The following is a 20,986-nucleotide window of genomic DNA, read 5'->3' as shown; positions in this document are numbered from 1 at the left end:
TGCCAACTTCCATATTGCTCTCTTGCTGTGTCATAGTCACAGACCTGTACAATGACAGGAAAAACAACTTCTAATCTTCCTGTGCAAGAAATGATTTTATTGATCTCTACTCTATCTTTTATTTTTCTTGAGATTCAGCAGGTCAGAACTGCACGTGCTCCTGTAGCTTTCTATCATTCAGCAAGATATCCATAGAGTTAAAAATGTCTTACAATAGGAGAGGAAGAAATTTATTTCAGCACCAAGGAGAGTACCCTGTTAGCTTCAAATGGTGTTATGCATTCAAAACTGCATATTATTCATGAGGCTAGAAAGAAATTGAAAGATGATTTGACAGAAAGCTACTATAAACTTATCTCATAAGATAGCTTATGAGAAAAATTCTAACCATTTCTATAAAATTAAAAACTTGTCAGAGTTTTGTACATGTATGTAATTTCAACAATGCACTAATCTTTTAGCTTTAAAATACAACGGAATTAGAGATTATTTGTCTTGTTTTCAAATTTCAAAACCATAGACTCTGGATGGACTTAGGTTTAAGGAAGTTTCAGTGAAGTCACAAAAGAGTTAAATTAACCATAATTAAAAACTCCATGATGCAATGAGATACTATCATCCTAAGTGAAGTCAGTCAGAAAAACAAAGTAAAAACCATGATAGGAATCCAATGAACATGTCTATGAAACAGAAACAAAATCAGGGACATAAAGAATAAGACTGGTGGTTGCTGAGGGGGAGATGGGTGGGAGAGGGTAGGAGAGAGGGCTTGGGATTAGCAGATGCAAAATGGTACATATAAGGTGGATAAACAACAAGGTCCTACTATATAGCACAGGGAACTATATGCTGTAATAAACCATAATGGAAATCGTATGAAAAAGAATGTATATATATATGTGTGTGTGTGTGTGTACATATATCACTGTGTATATATATATATATATATATATATATATATATATATATATATATACATAACTGAGTTTCTTTGTTGTACAACAGTAATAAACCCAACATTGCAATTCAACTATACTTCAATAAATTAAAAAAAAAAAGGTCCATGTGAACAAGTCCTAAAATCTTGCACATTGCTGTGTCCTCAGAGCTTGGTACATGGTATTCATAGGAGTCAAGTGAGAAAGAATGAATTAATGAATGGATTTCATTTAGTGAGTAGGAAGGAATTAATGAATATCTGGCTCATAATGAAAAATCACTTTCTGCAACTGATCTCAGAGGTCCTCACACTGCTCATCCTGAAATATGGATGCACCTTTCTCTCCCCTGTATCAACAGTGACTCTGGATCTCAGGGAAAAAAAATCTTGCTCCAGATCACACTTTTCAACTCCACTAAGCTTTCAGTGTAAAGGGTTCTCCTTAGAGCCCTGGAGAGGCCACTGAGGTTTCAACCGGTGTAATCCTATATCTCCAGGGCACCATAGCATCCACCCACCTGTGGCTCCTCCAATGCTCAAGTCAGCCAGTCAATCTGGGTCTACCCTGTTACCCGTTGGACAGGATGTTAACTCTCATCTTCTTCCCAAAGTCCCCAGGGAGACGATAACTACTTGTCCCTATTCCCTAGCAACCCAGCATCCCCTTCCTTGTGTGCCAAAAGTAGAAAGCAGCAGACCTTGCTCTGCTGAGAGATCCGCAGGAGTCCAGAGACATTTAAGTTGAGCTGTGCTAGGAGACAAATGACAATCATGCTTTTCTGCTTTTAGTTGTCACCACAGCAAGACATGGGGTCACCCTGAGAGACTAGAATCTACCAAAGACATGGCCAAAGGTGAAAGAGAAAACACAACCAAGTAAAAACAACGTTTACATAGACGTTGCCAACAGTCAGCAGGTTGTGAAGACTTCTCAGGCCTCTGAACCCCTTTCCTTTTTCCTATGTCTATTTGTGCAAGGAAACAAGTGAGAATCAAGTCAAGCCTCCTGGCTCCTAGGTAGGTACAGCCCAGTTCTTAGCTCCTAGAAGGATTCTGGGCTAAGGCTCCACTCTACTTGGACTGTACTATCAGGCCCCCAAAACGGGGGGAGCTGCCTGGGAAGGACTGATTTCCATTTCAAACTGCATTCTGGTACTTTGTACTCCAGCACCATTGGCCGATCAATATTTAATGCTTGGAGATTCTGACTCTGCGGGAGTCATGTCAGGGGACCTTGGGAGCCAATCTGCTTGAGCTTCTGAGTGATAATTATTCATGGGCTCCTGCCTCTTGCTCTTTCTCTCGCACGGTCCCACTCTGCAGACTCAGTGCCTTATTCAGTCTTCTCTCTCGCTCTCTGCGCTGCTGTAGCCGGACCCTCCGCCTTCGCCACCGCTCAGCATCTGCACATCCCTACAATGGCTAAAACAGCAATGGGTAAGGCATCGCGCCTCGTTCTTCCTCGGCTCCATCTGAAGCCCACCTCTTACCTTTTCTCTTAGAGCTTGGAAGGCATTCGGAGATATTTTCTAGAATAAAAGACATTATTGGTAACATAGAAATCGGGAAGGATGGAGGCAGCTCCGGGGTTTGAGGGAAGGCAAAGAGGGGATCTTTGAAAATCTAAATCTAAAGATTTGGTGTTTTTTTTTTAAGGTGGAAGCAGGTAAGTTGCCGTCCCATGGGGAGTGAATTTATTCTGTTTCCATATTTTAAATTAAGGCTTAGCCGTGGGGGGGAGGGGGCTACCTTAACTATATGCCTTAAATGGGGTTAAGGGACATTTTGGAAAGTGCTTTGTAACGTCCTTTATTTCTTCTCTAGTTAAAAGATTAAGAAAGTAAGAAAAGAGGGAAGAGGAAAGGAGATGGGAGAAAGGAAAAAGAAAAATGTAAAGTCAAAGTGGTCTTATCTAGGCTGTTTGAAAGATGGGTGGAGACGAGGGGAGGCGGGTGAAGAACCGGGCAAATTTTATGGTATTGTCTGGTGGCAAAAACCGCTAGTCCTGGGGCGCGGTGTGGGGAGGTAAGGGCATGGGGCGGGGTTGCGGGGAGACCTACCCTCCTTTGTTTTAGGGAGAGGGAGGGGATGGAGAGAGGAAGTCGGGAGGGCACAGAGGGCGCGGGTGGGCAGCTGCAGGGGCGGGGAAGCGCGCGGTTAGGGAGGGACAGCGGTTTCGCAGGCGCTGGGGTGGGGTTTCTTTGTGTGAAGACGAGCCGTCCCGGGGGGGTGGGGGGGGGCACCTGCAGCGCGGGGCACACAATGCGGACTGCCCCACCCTGGGCGAGCCGCGCCGGCGCCCTCCCCCCGCCCCACCCCCCGCGGGTGCAGCATCTCCCGCGTAAGGGGGGCACGGGTGCGGAGCGCAGCGCGAAGCCTGGAGCCCGGCCCTGGGCAGACAGCGACGCCACGCCCCGCGCCTCGCGCTCCCGACTCCCAGCCTCGGCTTCCGAGTGAGACCTGACCATTGCCCCCGCCCTCCCCACCCTGGCCTCATTGTTCTGTTTATAGAGAGAAGAGGAGAAAAGTGGGTTAAACATTTTTCTTTTCGAAACCACATCACCCAGGGTGATTAGACTTAAACGCGATAAATTCTTCTTTCACTCATTTGATTGGTGGGAGAAAAGCTTTTGGAAGCTAGATATGAGTACACACAATAATACAGATACAAAAGAGGTCAAGGTCTTTAACTGAGCCAAGCGATATAACAGTTTTGTAGGTCAAACGGGGCCAAATATCCGCAATTTTCATAGACTCAGCTGATATCAAGAGACAGACACCAAACGAGGTTCCGGATCCAAGGCCTCCAACCCCAACCCTGGGTCTTGCGCCTCCAGGGCCCCTCGGTGGCCCCCGGGGGACAGGGAGGGAGGGGCTGGAGCCTGGGCGGCGGCTGGAAGCACCCCTCCCCCCGGAGCGGGATGCGGAGAAGGGAAAAGAGGCGAAAGAGGCTTGCTCTGGACCATTCCGCCCTGCCCCACCCTCCCAGACGGAACCGGGGAGACCTCCGGCTCAGACTCTTGGCAAAGGGGAAGGGGGTTGGGGAGGGGGCCCCTAGAGCGATCTGCAGTCCTAGAGCCCTCTTTTCCAGCCCCGCGGTCTAGAACAGACAGGACGCCCCTCGATGTGCGCAGACCTCGGGCGTTCCTCGGAGTCCGGGCTCCGAGACGCTCCCAGCCCACCGAGTGGCTCTGCAGAGAGGCCGGCTCGACCCCGCCCGGCCACACAAAGGCGCGGCCCCACCCCAGCCGGCCGCGGGGCCGCAGAGGTGACCCCTTCCCAGGAGTGCGGGGGGCGCTTCTCTTTCCCTCCCACAGTCCAGGGAGCCTGGGATTGCTTCATTTAGCCGAAGCACACGACTCACGCCCTGTTCAGGTGGAGACCCCTTGGGTGGTCTTGGAGCGAGAGACCCTCGCTCCTCTAGCGAGGGGCTCGGCCCCACCCTTCCCAGCTGGGGCGCAGACCCGACAGCGGCTGGCCGGTGGGGGCGCACTTGGCGAGCAGGCGCGTGGATCGCAGCCAGCCCTGCAGAGCCCCGCGCCGCGCCCTGCGCGCCCCTCCCCGGAGCTGGGCGCTCGCCCCCGCCGGTGCAGCCCAGGAGACCGGTTTCTACGCAGTGTCCTGAACTACCCCAGCTCCCCACAGTCGTGTTCGCCCTCAAGTCGGGAAAGGGTCTGAGAATAGGGGATGGGGGCGATCTGGCTCTGCGCTCAGCACCCCCACCGAGAGGTTTCTGCTGCAGGAGGGCTTCTGCAAACTCATCACCATCATCAGTATTACTGCTGTTATTTCAAAATTATTATTGTGTGATGACTCAGGTGCCATATTTGTTCAAAAGGTTTGAACGATCGCATTTCAATGAAGATTAACCCTTGCTGCGCTAGCTTTTCTTCCTCCTATTCCCACCCCCCCTTCCAGAAAACAATGCATTTCTTCTTTAATTATACTTTATAAAACAAGTATATGCTTGGTTGCTGTAGGGATTTTGTATGTTCATAAGTGAAGGTACTTGCTAAGGGCAGGGCTTGTGTGCCAAAGATTGCTGGAATATTCTCCGCAGAGAATTGTTTGTGGCTGCAATATGCATATATAATTGAAATATTATGATCTTAGCACTTGTATTCCATAGGCTATATCTATAAACATATCAACGTAGGTTATGCACAAAATTTTAATTGTTTCTTTTTTATTTTTGAAACTCTTCAATTTTGCACAGAAACGTGGGTCGTGAAACGGTAGCCATCGTTCCATTAATAAAAATTCCACCCCAAATACGACAAATGCAAGGGCCCTTTCTGCCATGAGTAAGCAAATCAGGAAAAGAAGTACAACCTCTGCATTATTAAAATAATGGATTTTGTAATCATTCCAGTTGCAACGCATAATCAATTAATCACCAGGGCGGATGCTTTCTCCTGATTCATTAAACAATTATTGTATTCAGCATGATTGTACTAGGTGCATATAATAATACTCCCTATTATCTTCTCTAATGAAGTGGACACCTTCTAAATGGATACATAAATAACTGGAAGTGGAAAGAGGAGGATTTGGTCAAATTTTCAGGATAAGATGGAAAGAGAAATAGCAGTAGCTTATCATTTAATCTTATATGTATAGTTCATACCAGGCGAGTAAGTTGAGCCTGCAGTAAGCATTACTGACCCAGTGTAGCCAAAGGCAGGTAGCTGGTTTAATGATATAAATTAATACATTTACTGGTGGTTGTCTTACTTGAAAGAAAATAAATTTTTCAGTGATAAATAATTAAGATTGGATGGTTTGTCATATTAAAATCTACAACTTTTAAATTAAAGTAATTAAAATTAACCATGCTTTTGTGGTGTGTCTTACAGATTTGTACTAAAGTATTCTAAGGAGAAAAGGAGTGTTTTTATTGTCAGAGCAATTGTCTCTGCCCTTAATCATTAACATTTTTAGCAGAGTTGTATTGTTACATTCAAAATGCGTTTGCTTCTTTTCGTATTTTTTAATTATTAATGGATAGATCATGGAATAAGCATTTCACACATTATGTCTTCCATCAAATAACTCGTTCTCAGTGGTGAAATGCTGCAAGAGGTTCCATTTTCCCCAGATTCAAGAAATGCCCTCTCCCAGTGTCATAAAGCTGGTTCATGCAATGAAATAGTTTTCCTTCCTGTAATTTAGGATCAAAATAATTACTCAATTCTGTGATTATCTAGTTGTAGCTATCAAGCAGAATTTTTAAGCTAAATCTGTAAAATTAAAAATTAAATGGAAGATAAATCAATTGCATAATTAATTGAGGATATCTGTCATTGATAAATCCAAGCCATCTTTAAGAAAATGCCTGATTTATCAACAATTGTGTTTTTTATTCCAGCCAACTATACCCACCCCACCCCAGCCCCACTCCCACCAGCTCATTGCTCACATAGGCTGGAGAAAGCTGGCCTCAGAGCCGAGGGCTACCTTTTTTGGGTGTGGTCACCCCGGGCAGCTGATATACTCCAATTCACTCTAGTTTCCCCTGTGGTCTTAGACAAATACATATTACTCTGTTGTCACACAGTCTGTGACCTTATATGAAAAACGCAAGAAATTTTCAAAAAAGGAAAAAAAAATTCAGAATTAGCCAGCGACCCAGATGTTTCCAGAACCAAGGCTCTTTGCTGGTTCTTCGAACTGGAAAAGCTTGTTGCCTGCATTAACTTTTCACACCACTAGAGGGCAATCATGTTCTCAAAAAAGTAGATTTGCTTTTCTAAGCAAATCTTATTTGCTTATTTAAGCCCTGTTTCAAATACTTGCTATTTATTATAATAACTTCTTTTACCTGAAGCATTCACTGGCTTATTGGATAAGTTAATGCCATGCTTAACCTAGTGAATGAAAAGGGTTTGTGCACTTTTTCAAGGAGACATGAAATGAGCCATCTTAATCTGAAAGTAGGTGTTCAGTTCAGGAAGCAGGTGTAGGTCCTGGTTAATTCTCTGATGATTTTACTTTTCTAGTATCATTACATTGTTATTGTAATGTCATTTCTATTATTTGGGGAGTGGATACATAGTAGACAGTGGTCAGTAGTAATATCAAGATTATATAGGTACAGAATGTTTCAATGTTTAAATAAATTAATTAAACAAAAACATTGTTTACTTATTCATTTATTTAAAATGTGCTCATTGTTGTGGACGCATCTGAATGTCACTCTCCACCTTCAGGGATCTTGCAAGTTAGTGGTGAAAGCAGACAGATACAATGGGATATTGAGAGGGCTCCCCCCCCCCATTGACTGTTGCTCTGTTTCCTACTTTTTCAGCTTTTTTTTCCCGTTTAAAGAATATCTCTTTGAAATTAAATCCAGTGTGATTTCAGCTCAAATATTTAAATCTAATGTTTTGTCAGCTTTCAGTAATTTTTGAGTACCTCCTCGTAGTAGTTTTATTAGTTTAGTAGAAAATTGACATTAATTTTAATGAAATAAGAAGAAACAGATAAGCACAAGCCAATTTTTAGGATTATCAAAGTTGGATTTTTTAAACATTTGCTTGGTAGGGAATTCTTTTTCTCTTATATTTCATGTAGCTATAATCCAACCGTAAAATACTTAATCGGTTCATATCACTATGCTCCCCAGATTTAATGTGCATGTGAATTACCTCTGACTTTCATTAAAATGCAAATTTTAATACAGTAGGTCTGGTTGAAGCCAGATATTCTGCATTCCTAACAAGTTCCCAGAAGATGCTGATTCTAACCACCAAATACATTGATTTAAGAAATATAAAACTGTGATATATATGTACCTTCCACAGTAAGCTCTGACATTATGTCTTAACATTTTCAAGTCTATGACAATCTTTACAAAATATTTCACCTCCAATCTCATACACTTAGGGATTTTATTCCTCTGGGAGTTATGTGTTCTGTGCCATCCATTTTCTTTTAATTGGACTTTTAAAATATATTCGTATTGCAGGACTCAGCAGAAGACCTTCAGGAGAATGTGGAAATAAGAATTTGTGCATGTGTGTGTACCTGTGTGTGTATAAGAATGAAATGTGACTTGTGGTACAGTTGAGAAGGATGACAAATCAATAATGCTCATTCCTGTCATTCGCAAAACAATATGCAGAACAAAAAGTTTAATTCAGAACCTTTTACTTGTGGAATGTTGTGCAAAAGTCTGTAACCCCATTTACCACATTGACTTAATTCATTGCCAGTACTCTACACACTAAAGAAATTAACAAAGAGGATCTAGCAGCACAAAATTTTCTCTCAATACATCCTGCATTTATCACTTACCAAATTATCTAAGAGCATTTCTTCCTGGATACCATATTAGCAAATTATTAATAATCTATTGAGTATGGATGGATATTTGAAAACAAATTATGTGTTATCTGCTTATGTAAACTAATAAGGGACTTCTGTAATTCAGTACTGCCTTTCTAAAAAGGTGACCTAGAGGTAAAGAAATGTGCCGTCAAGGAATATCATCAAAGATATCCTATGTCAATCCTTCCATGCGGTGGGTTGCTGACCATTCAAACATTACCACATCTCTGGAAATGCTATCCTGATACTATGCATGAAATACTATGCATAGAAATGATACTATGCATGAAATATCTCAAATTATAGATTTACTATTTCCCAAATAGGGCATTAAAAATATGGTCCCAAAATAAAGCTGACCAGAGATATAGTACAATACACTGTTTTTCTCCATGAAATTGGAGTAAGCCTCAAGGTTATCCATTCCTTTGTTCCTCCTGTCCATTCCAGGGTCTCTCAAAAGCTAGGAAGCTTTCAATTTTTGCAACTCCTAGTACATTTCAAAAGGAAGACAACATTATTAAAGTAATACGTGTTTTAAACATTTAATCCTAGCAGGTCTTTATAGCTGTATGTGTATTTCATCAGGACATAACAAAAAAATCTACACTAGTGGCCCTTGAAGACTGAGCCAAAAAAAACTTCCTTATTGGTCCTTCAATCAACAATTTTCTTATGATGCTGGTTGCTTTCAAGAGTCATTTTTCTGGCATAGAAGTAAATTTCAGAGTGTCTATAAGAAATTAATCTATTGATTTCATCCTTACATAGCATATATAACATGCTAGGCACTAAGCACTTCACACATTTCATTATCCAGGCATCCTCAAAAGTCAGTACCATTACAGATGAGGAAACTGAGGCCCAGAGAAGAGGGATGAATTCCCCACGGTCACATAGTTGCTCAGACCCAGAATTTGAACCTGGTGTTCTGGCTCCAGAATCTTCATCTTTAATAGGTAACCTTACATGTCAGAGGTTTTCTCATCATGGGGTTTGAACCAGTGATACCGCCATTTTGTTTAAAAGGCCCAATGGTCTCATCCTTTCTGAGCACAGAAACACCTTGAAGATGAAACACCTTCAAATTAATGACGCATTATAATAGCTAACCTGGGGCTTATTGCAGTAATTGCCATGATTCAGGCTTTTGGAGAAAGAGAGCTATGAGACCTTGGGGGCTGTAATGTATGAAACCACCTGGCTTTCTGAAGGCTCAGCTAAGAGCATAGCAGGGACTTGTCATGTGGACACAATGATTTTCTTTCTGGGAAAAAAAATCTTAATCTGATCAGTATCATCCTGGTTGACACATTTCAAACGGACTCTCAGCTGTCTCCATAGGCCCTAGATGTATAATTTTAATATTTTGTTTTATAAAATAAATCTAGAGCTAAAAGAGAGATACAGCAGTGGTATCTACATGTAGTATTACCATTAGACATTACTTGACAATTTCTCCATCCTATTATCTCAAAAGCAGGCAGGCAGGCAAGGTTGATTGGTGAGAAGGTTCTGAATCCCCTGTGAAACATTTTTAATCATCTTTTAATAAAGGAATCAGGCCCTGCCATTTGTCAAGGAGACATTTGCAGTAGTAAAATCTGTGTTTGTACAGCCCATTTTATTAGTCGTGATTAAAGATAACAATTTGTGTTCGTTTATTCTTGCAAAACACTTTTATGTGAATGTAAAGGTTAATTAATGCATCTCAGCAATCATTTTGCTAGTCATCTGGAAATATAACTTCTCGAGGAATTGTACTTAAGAAAAGAAGCCACACACTATACCATAAAACCATAACCAAAATTTTAAGCTTTTTCTCATTTGTAATTTTGTTGACCTTCAGATTAAAATATTTAATCCTTTGAAAAATTATAAGATTCCAAAAATTTATTTTTGTGACCAAAAATAGATAATTATAGTTCTTGTATAGTACATTAAGTGTAATGCTTTCTGGAGCTGACTTTTTAAATTATAAAGTGGTAGCTATAAGAATGCTTATTTAGCAGTTATTCTTCTGGCATAATTGTACTCTGGATGTCAGATTGTTTATCATTCGTTAGCACAAGTACTTAGTATGACAATAAATCATCAGTGATATGAATCTGTAGATTTTTTGGTTGTATGTCTATATCAGTATAAAAAGAAATTGATGAAATTCATCTAGATTTAGTTCCACAAATACTTGTACAAGAAAGTATCTTAAAGTTTAGATTTTCATTCTACTCCCTATCTTGGAAGATTTTTTTTCCCTTTAACAGCAACCATAATGGAGCCAGTTTTGTTCCACTGAACAAAACTGATTACAGTAAGCCTAATAACAGTCTTTCAGTTTTGGCTTTCTAGTAAATAGTAAATAGAAGCCTAACTCACATCATAAAGTTAAATCTATAAAATACTGACTGTTTCAGAACTGAGACAAGACGAGAATATCATATCAAGATGTTACTTCTTAACAGCTGTAGACTCTAACGGGGAGAGGCACCGATCATGTCAAGCAGTTGGAGGGAGGCTATGCAGCCTGCCTTGGAACCCTGCTTCAGAACATTCAGACTTGTCTTTACTACTCCGTGGTTCTTTTTTTCCTAACACACTAATGTCTGTTGTTATTTAAGTCTTAGCTTTATCTGAGCAGTGTCAGTTAGCATCCTTCTCACTGTAGTTGTTCAAACACATGAAATATCACAAGTTGATTCTAGTCTTTTGATGCCCAGGTTACATGATCCAAGACTCCTGTCACTTTAAAAATCATCTGTTCATTCTACTTCTGACCTAGTTTTTCCTTTTAGAATTAAAAAAAGAAGCAGATAAACGTAGAAGATTGAAAATGTTCAAAAGAAGAATTAGTATGACCTATCAATATGGGACCTTGTTCTCAGAAAATATTCACAAGCTCCATCCTTTTTAACTTTCAAGTAGTCCCTATGACATGAGCATATTATACATGTTACTCTGTTTAAAAATGCTCAAAAAATTTACTTAAGCAAGTTTACATGTGATAAGTTTTAGAGCTAGAGCCAGAACACTTTGCATTATATATATAATAGTATATATAACATATATATGATATATATATCTTTATTATACATATTTATATATGTAATAAAGATATGTAATATCTTTATTAGACCTTTATATACATATCTCTTTATTAGAACACAGGTCTAGTAAAAATACACATCTTTATTAGACCAGTATATGATTTTACTGATATACAAAACAAAATAGAAATTCATAGATACAGAGAACAAACTGGTGGTTGCCAAAGGTAAGGGGGTGCAGGATTGGGCAAAATAGGTGAGAAACATTAAGTACAAGTTTTCAGTTATAAAATAAATAAGGCACAAGGATATAATGTACAGCATAAGTAATATAGTCAATAATATTGTAATAACTTTGTTATACATGATGACAGATGGTAACTAAACTTATTGTGGGAATCATTTTATAATGTGTAAAAATATTGAATCAATATGTTGTTCACCTGACATTAATATAATATTAAGGTCAATTATACTTCAATAAAAAGATGTAGATATCTAATATACATTGTATATCTTAACATTAGGTAGAATTAGATTAGATATGATATCTATGATATATATCATAGATATTACATCTATATTAGATATGTTATGATAATATATAATTAAATAAGCTAATAAAGTTTAGCACTTTCTCCTGTCCAGTAGTGAAATATGCACAAGTGAGGAAAGGGATGCATTGAGTGGGTTTGCCTTCAGTCTAAAGCTATTAATGGTTAATGGCATTAATTAAAATAGATTCAAGCACCCACTCCATTCTGAGGCCTATGCTAGGTATTGTGAAAATATGAATAATCGTGGGCCTCCCCTTTGTAGAATTTGGTTTTTTGAAGAAAACAAGACCCTGAACATACAAAAAAATAATAATAACCAGTAATAATAGCTTATAACTATAAATAGAAGTGTCCACAATTTTAACAATTTTACTATACTACCTTGCAGTATTATTACAAGACAGTACATGATACACTAAGACCATCAATTAGGAAGCACAGAGATCCACCCAAAGGCTGTTAAGACACCTCTGGCAGATCAGAAGTGGATATGGGAGTTAGATGGACATAGTTTTAAATCTTGCTCCATCTATTCACTATCTGATAATCCTTGAGTGAATTATCATTTCTATACTGCCATTTTCTCAATTATATCTCACAATATATCTCAGGGAAAAATAATACCACCTAAATTACACGGTTGTTGTCAGACAGAAAAAGGCAAATACTGCATGATACCACTTATATGTGGAATCTAAAAAAAGCACAAATGATATTTTTGCACATATGCAAAACATAAACAAACTCACAGACATAGAAGGCAAGCTCATGGTTACCAAAGGAGAAAAGGGAGAGTGGAGGGACAAATTAGGGGTATGGGATGAACAGATACAAACTACTATGTATAAAATAGGTAAGCAACAAGGATATGCTATATAGTACAAGGAATTACAGCCATTATCTTATAACCTGTAATGGAGTGTAATATGAAAAAATACTAAATCCCTATACTGTACACCTGAAACTATTGCAATGCTGGAAATCAACTATACTTTGATTTTTAGAAAATCACATGGTTGTTGAGAGGATTAAGTAAACAATTCAATATTAAGTATTTCATAATCCAAATCCACCACGGGCTTCCCTGGTGGCTCAAACAGTAAAGAATCTGCCTCCAATGCGAGAGACCTGGGTTTGATCCCCTAGAGAAGGGAACAGCTACCCACTCCAGTATTCTTGCCTGGAGAATTCCATGGACAGAGGAGCCTGGCAGGCTATAGTCCATGGGGTTGCAAAGAGGCGGACACGACTAAGTGACTTTCACTTCACAATCCAAATAGTAATCCCCTTCCCTGACACCTTAAATGGATGATGAAAACAGTAAACAAAAATATTAATTTAAACAACTAAATTTTTTTACTTTGTGAATTTTACATGTAATAACAAATCTACTAGAATTACTTGGAATTTATGAAATGATCATTACTCAATAATTTGTGGTAGAGGGAGAACTGATAATAATATTTATGAAATAGCTGCCAATATCATATATCTCTAAGATAAAGCCACTCCAGGAAATGCCAGAATCAAAAGTATTGGGTTGGCCAAAAAGTTCATTCAGGATTTTCCATAAGCTGTTAGAGAAAACCTTAGCAAACTTTCTGGCCAATCCATTTCTTTTGAATTTATTTCCCATCTCCTGTTTCTCTGTTATATTTCATATCTCATCCTCCTTCAAATATATATATAGCATCAATAAAACTAACCCGCTTGCCTACCTAGTAAGGCTCATCAACATAAAATATCATATTCAATAGAAATAAAAACTGATTCCAAAAGCATTAAAATGCAAAAGTCTTCACTGAATTTTCTTGGAGAGCAGTCTCTTGTTCTTAAAAAGGTTATGAACCTATCAGTTTGGGGGGAAATTATATCACATTCCACACTCAGACCCACACACAGAGTCTCTTGTTCTTAAAATCTTATCAGCCCATCAATTTGATCCAAATCTGACATCACTTGACTGTTTCATAGTCTCTCTTTCCTGTTTCTTCAATTTCCTCCCTACCTGGAATTCTGCTCTCTTCCATTTTCAACACCCATCCTTCAGCTAGATCTTTTCTTTCAGGAATAACTTCAGATATTTCTTATCTGGACCAACTTAGCCTTCCTACTCCCCATCCATTAGTAAACAAGCACAACAAAAATAACTAGAGCCAAGCAGTAAAAACATAATACTCCTTAGATAACTCTAGTGGGGAAAAGGATACAGAAATATACAGTTTAGTGTTGTTCTCCAAGACATTCGTGAAAATAATAGCTTTTCAATCAGTAGTGTTCCAAGTACTGATCAGTAAAACACTGTAAGATATTAGTGGAATGTTATTATTTAAATAATTAAGATAAATAAGTAAGATTAGCATTCATCTGACATCTGATGTTACAGAGACTTAAGGGAGAATAATTGACTACTGACTTAAAGGGGCATTATCGCTATTTTGTTTTGCCTCCAATCCATCAATTCATATAAATGTATGGTACATAAACCTGTAATTATATTTATGACATAATTGTAGACATATTAATAGAAATATGTCTACATTTACAAGTGTAGTATAGTCCTTCTACAAATTAGATACTGTTGATGACCACCATCTACATATAAAAATGCTCCATATTGTTCACATTTACAGGCTATAAAATGTAGATGATAAAATGTACTTTCTCATACTTTCTACTTTCTCATAAACAAGAAGTAATGACAAAGAAGGAGCTTTATATGAAAGCATCAATACAATTTAAACACTCACGAGGTCATAATATATTACACTGAGTAGAAAAGTTCAGCTGTAAAGAAAATGTAGACATTCTCTCACCTTAAAAAGTCAAACAAGGTTCCAAATGACTAACCAAAACACGAAAGTACAGAGAAAAGACCTACAGCTCTTCCACTAACAAAACACTTGGTTTTTAAAAGAGCTTAGTAGTAGAACATATAAAAGAACATGCAATTCAGTATCTAGGATGAACATTTTTTTTAAGTTCAGCATTAACACTGAAGAAATATTGAATCTGCTTTGAAAGAATTGGATTCCATCTGCTGAAATTTTTCTTAAAATGAATTTTTTAAGCATACACAGTAGCAGTCTCTATTGGTTTTGAGTTGCAGGAAGCTATATTCCAACATATGCAAGATAAGAGTCACAGAAAAATGTGACTTGGGAGAGAACAATGAATTTCATGACTTGCTTGCAGAGCTGAAAAGAATAAACGCATACCCACTTTTGCTGCTGTGTGTGTGCTGGGGTTTCCTTGGTGGCTCAGGTGGTAAAGAATCTGCCTGCAATTCAAGAAGTGTGGATTCAATCCCTGGGTCATGTAGATCCCCTGAAGAAGGAAATGGCAGCACATTCCAGTATTCTTGCCTGGAGAGTTCCATGGACAGATGAGCCTGGCAGGCTACAATCCATGGGGTTGCAAAGAGTTGGACATGACTGAGTGACTAACGCACACACACACAATCGTTGTCAGTAAAAGAATTGCAGAAAAATACATAAATTGGGAGAGAGTAATGAATTTTACGACTTGCTTGCATAGCTGAAAAGAATAAATGCCTACTCACTTTTGCTGCTACTGACAACAAATAGCCAACATTTTACCACTTTTGATAAATTTTAGAAGTGAACGCTGAATACATGGAGTGAGGACCAGTCAGCTAAGTCAAATAAGATTTCTCAGAACTGCTTCTGAAAAAGAGTTTGGTCTCCTAGAAACACAGAGGAAGCAGGATTTGCAAATCAACTTCAAGTCTAGCTCTCCTTGATCTTTCCTCCTGAGAACTCTACAGGTTTACCATCTAGCAATGCACTTGGCAATTAGCCACATACTGACTTGTAGCACCTTCTAGTGGTCATCACATTCCCTGTCATTTATTGTCCCCCTACTATGCATGAACCAGTGACATGTCACATACCCCTCTGCCCTTTTTCCTATTTCATTTTTATGTCAACTCTTAAACAGGTTTCATTATCCCCACTTGACAAGGAAGGAAAGGAGAAGCCACAGGAAGTTCTGTAACTTTGTCGAAGTCACACGCATTGTTCAGGGCAGAGGCAGGTTTCAGGTCTCAAGCTCTCCATTCGCGCCAACTGCCTGCCACGAATGGTTGTTGACTTTGTGTTTTGCTACAGACATTATTTGTCTTATATGCCACTATACTAAGGGTTACTGTTAGGCCAGAACCACATTTCATGTACCTCATCTCCCCTACCGCACCCTCATGGCTGGCAGTAATAATACTGTTGGCTAATGTGCATTGAGTATTTAGTGTGCTGAGTGTAGTGAAACTGTGCCAAATACCTGAAGATTATTACCACCCCCATTTCACAGGTGAGCAAGGGAGGGAGGGCAAGTCACCCACAGCTAGTAGGTGCTCGGGCTAGGATTTGAAACACATCAATCTGCCCCCAGAACCTGCATGGGCAACACTGCCTACAGCCTCCCTTGGACACAGCAGGGGCTCATTTGTGTTCAGTAATTTGATGAGATAAGGATGAAGAGAAGTCTCAGAATTACAAGAAGAAAGATGCCACAGCATTTCACTGTGGCCACGCTCCGCAGGACTTCAAAAGTCAAAAAATAAAGAACAAGTTAGAGAGGATTAATCTTTATAACAATATCTTATACTAGTTAGCACTTCAGTTTCGCAAAACATCATTTAATTCAGTCTCTACAATGATATCCTATCCTACCCACATTTTTTGGATTAACTCATATTTAGAAGGTTTAATAAATTTGTTAAAGTCAGATAGATCTTGAACTAGAGCGTAAGTCTTGAGTTCTTACTCATATTTCTTCTATTATGCCAAGGTAATATTTATTCATCTTTAGTCAGTATTATGGGCTTCCCTGGTGGCTTAGCTGATAAAGTGTCTGCCTGTAATGCAGGAGACCCAGATTCAATCCCTGGGTTGGGACGATCCCCTGGAGAAGGAAATGGCAACTCACTCCAGTATTCTTGCCTGGCAAATCCCATGGAGTGGAGGCTGGCAGTCAGTCCTCCAGGCCAGAATACTGGAGTGGGTTGCCATTCTCTTCTCCAGGGGATCTTCCCAACCCGGGGATCGAACCAGGATCTCCTGCATTGCAGGTGGATTCTTTACCAGCTAAGCCACCAGGGAAGCCCAGAAAAGCAATAGAACCTATAAATGAATGCAGAGGAAACATTCACGTGCCTTTTTTCTCCTTACGTAGAGGGACGTGATTGCCAGCTGTGAAGCTGACCTTATGAAAGACAGGCTGAGCGGGTTGCTTAAATTTTGCCTGGAAACTGAGCAATTATTGTTGTGTTACTAACTAGCACCATTTGAAACTATCACCATAGTTACAACTATGGGATAAGGGCCAAGTGAGAGAAGCAGGCCACTGCAAAGCACAGAAATTCCTGTTTGTGGCATAAAAGGAAGTTAGTAAATTTACTGGAGAGAATCAGTGAGCCCAGTCTAGGTCCAACATCTGGGCTCTTAACCCCCAGCTCTTCACCTGTTCTCTGTGGGGAAGCCAGCTGAGCCACAGAGAGATGGGGCGTAGCGGGGGACAGGAGGATGGTGCGGGGGGCGGCTGGTGTCATTTGCAGCTGGTGACAGCTCCTCCCTGCTCAGCCACCAAAAGATTAGCGTTTATAGAACACTAACTGCCACATCCCTGGAGAAGGAAATGGTAACCCACTCCAGTATTCTTGCCTGGAAAGTCCCTTGGACAGAGGAGCCTGGCAGGCTACAGTCGGAAGAGTCGCAAAGAGTCGGACGCAACTGAGCAACTGAGCACAACTGCCTCACACAACTCTATATGCACACATTAAATGAGACACCTTCTCTCACCCTCAGAACCTTAAATATGGTTGGGAAGAAATGATTAACAGCAAACACAACAGTAGAGGAATAAGGGCTAAGCTTTGTGAAACAAGCCAGGAATATGACTGTGGCTTTGAAAGGAGAAGAGACTCAAAGCCCCTTGCAATGGAAACCATCAAGTTTGAGTCCCTTCTGCGTTTCGGAAGTCACAACCCTTAGAGACATTTCTGAATTTTCACCTTAACCTAGTATTCAGATCCTCTGTCCTACTCTATACATGATTACTTGGACACTTCTTTGAACTTGTGAACAATATCCCAAATCACAAGTACACTTTTTTATGAATGTGTTTAGGCTGAACAAATCTAGAGAAAACAGAACATAAAGGAAAACTCATATTGTGCCTATAAGTATTACGTGTTACCAAGCTGTGTTTTTTTAAAATAATATCAGCAATTTACTATGCCAAATTCCAATTCATATTTATCTATACAGGTCAAACACTTGATACCATTTTTGTCTTCAGGTTTTTAATTAGAAATGTTTATGACCAAGTCAAGGGCTACTTGCTACATAAAGAAGATAAGATGCATAGGTTAGTCTGATCTCACTCAACCAGTTATAATGATATGTAATCTTTCTCATATCTTAGGAATGAGTATTATGACCTCAAAAAGAACTCCAGATGGCATCCAAAAGCTTACATTTTATGTATCACCTAGTCTGCCTAATTGTGAAAACAGATACATATTTAAAGCCAAAAATAGATCTTCGGTGTAGTATGGGGTAAAGTTGTTTGCTCAGATAGTTAGACAATTTGAAATTCAAACCATGAGTAGCTTTATAAATTACATTATATATAACATTTTGTGTCTATCATGTAAATATTTATTATGAAATACAAAGATTTGGTAAGAGGAAAATTTACAAAGCAAAAATATGAAGAGAAAGTTTTCTTTTTCTTTAAAAATATAATGGCTTAAAATAATTTGTTTAAAAGAAGGTAGATAAAGGAAGCCCTTAGTTCAGAAAACACAAAAGGATGAATCAGCATGTAATGAGAAAGCTAATCCATTTAAAGACAAAATTGCTAAATTTGTAGAATCATAAAATTCCAGAGCTTGGGAATACCAACTATCAATGAGGAGAAAAATAAAAAAGGTCCAGAGAAATTAAATAGCTTGTCCAAAATCTTAACATAAAAATCTTAAGTTCTGAGAAGACTTCAAAGTTCTGCTTTTCCTTCCATTGTGAGATGCTATGGCTAGTGATTCCAATTGCATTAAACAAAATGCAGACCTAATAATATTTATGTTGATGATTTTAAAGTAAGTTTTTGAGAAATAGTGCTCACCAATCCAAGTCAACCAGATTTCATAGAAGCAGAAAAAAATGCATAACCAGAACATAATAATGTTTTGTTACGTTATTTCCTCAGTAACAATATATTTCCTCAAAGTATGAACAAAGTCTCCTGATCACTCAGGTATTTTTATTCGTATCTTATAGGTTAAATGTATTGTGAAATCCACCCTTAAGAGAACATAAAGTTACTTTTTAAATATTTCTGGACTTTTTGTGACGTATATTGCTTATTTCAAATAAATCAAAACCCAAATTTCAGTATCTTTAGCCTTTCTGTAGCCATTTGCTTTATTACAAAATAAAGGCAAAAGGATATTTTGTCATGCAAAGAACCATAACTTAACAAAACTACATTTATCATAGTACAAGCATACAAAACTTTTGTGCCACTGAAAATGATCATTTCTTAGAAGAGATTTTATTTCCAGAAGAAACAAAAAGCATGTGAAAGAAAGAAAACAGAAAACTTTTCTTGGACCAAGTTGCCTTTTACATTTTAATCTTGTTTGTAACAGTCATGACTCAAAATTGACTGGGGAATTCAGAAGCTTCTGACATTTTACTTACTTGCCTCTTATATTGCATTTCATTCCTTGCAGAAAATTATACTTATGTAAGTAAAGGGATATGATGGGAAGAATCCTATTTCAGAAAATAAGTCTTTACATGGTAAAACTTGAGGAAGTAGCATTTGATTTCCAAAACAAAGCAATTTCCATGGCATATTTAGGTTAACCTCAAAATTCCTTCCACACTGTTTAGCTGCCTCAAAAATGGATGCTGAATGTAATCACCCAGTGGAAGCTGTACCATTAAGAGACTTCACATTTATTTCAAATGCTCTGGTACTTTCATCCATTCCCAAGAGATATTCAAGAATAGTATCACTCAATTGGTGTCTTTTTAATATTGGTGGGAGTTCTAAATGTTTGACAATGTGTCTTTTTTCTGTTTTTCTTTAAATATATATTTGTTTGTTCTATTCTCTATGACACAGAATGACTGTAGGACATATTACTTAAGTGTGACTAACAAGGTCAGAAGATTTGTTTTCATTCAGGGGAAGAAATTTACCTGACTGCTTAGTTTTTGTTCACTATTTCAATGCAATGGCACCCCACTCCAGTACTCTTGCCTGGAAAATCCCATGGACAGAGGAGCCTAGTAGGCTATGGTCCATGGGGTCGCTAAGAGTCAGACACGACTGAGCGACTTCATTTCCACTTTTCCCTTTCATGCACTGGAGAAGGAAATGGCACCCCACTCCAGTGTTCTTGCCTGGAGAATCCCAGGGACGGCGGAGCCTGGTGGGCTGCCGTCTATGGGGTTGCACAGAGTCGGACACGACTGAAGCGACTTAGCCTTAGCCTTATTCCAATTACCTAAGCATTTAATACACAGTTTTTGAATGGATGACTAGAATAGAACTCTGAGAAACATGCTTTGAAAATTCAACTCTTAGAGCACTAGTGAGCACATACAGTAAGACTCTAGAATTCTCCTTAGGTTTTGAGAAGCAAGCAAAATACCAGCTCCTATATGAGGCTTTTGTGACCTTTTCCTGAAATATTGTCTATTAATCATTTGTATATCATCCATTTCCTAAGAAAAATTTTAGGGAGGCTGCTACAAATACAGTTTGTATACTACCCAGATAGTAATTCTAGTCAATGGGAACTTATTAAGTATTATTTAACAATACCAGTAAGTTAAATGCTTCTTTTATTCTCAGTTGATGCTAGTAACTATTACAAGTAGTAAGGATTTTTTAAGACCAGTTCAGAACTAAAACAACAATATGGAACTCTTCAAATGCATAGAAACATTCCACCATTCCAAGGGAGTAGAGGTTTGTGTGAAAACTTCAAGAATTATGCTTTTGACTTCTAGCAAATTTTCAGATTGGTAGAGGAATTAAATCAGGATATAACTAACAGGATACTTCCCAGGTGGCTCAGT

At 38.9% G+C, this 20,986-nt stretch overlaps 1 protein-coding gene across 1 annotated transcript in view; it reads left to right on the top strand.

Annotated features, from left to right (window-relative positions):
• The first annotated feature begins 2,008 nt into the window (after positions 1 to 2,008).
• STMN2 (stathmin 2) overlaps positions 2,009 to 20,986 on the top strand; it is a 55,875-nt gene continuing 36,897 nt past the window's right edge. The window contains exon 1 of the mRNA XM_081497062.1: positions 2,009 to 2,377. Within this exon, the coding sequence (XP_081353188.1) occupies positions 2,359 to 2,377 (19 nt within the window). The 5' untranslated portion in view covers positions 2,009 to 2,358. The remainder of the gene's footprint in view (positions 2,378 to 20,986) is intronic.

This window comes from Giraffa tippelskirchi, chromosome 6 (assembly GCF_054371585.1).
Source record: "Giraffa tippelskirchi isolate mGirTip1 chromosome 6, T2T-mGirTip1v1.2.pri, whole genome shotgun sequence".
NCBI lineage: Eukaryota > Metazoa > Chordata > Mammalia > Artiodactyla > Giraffidae > Giraffa > Giraffa tippelskirchi.
This window is presented reverse-complemented; position numbering and strand designations above follow the sequence as displayed.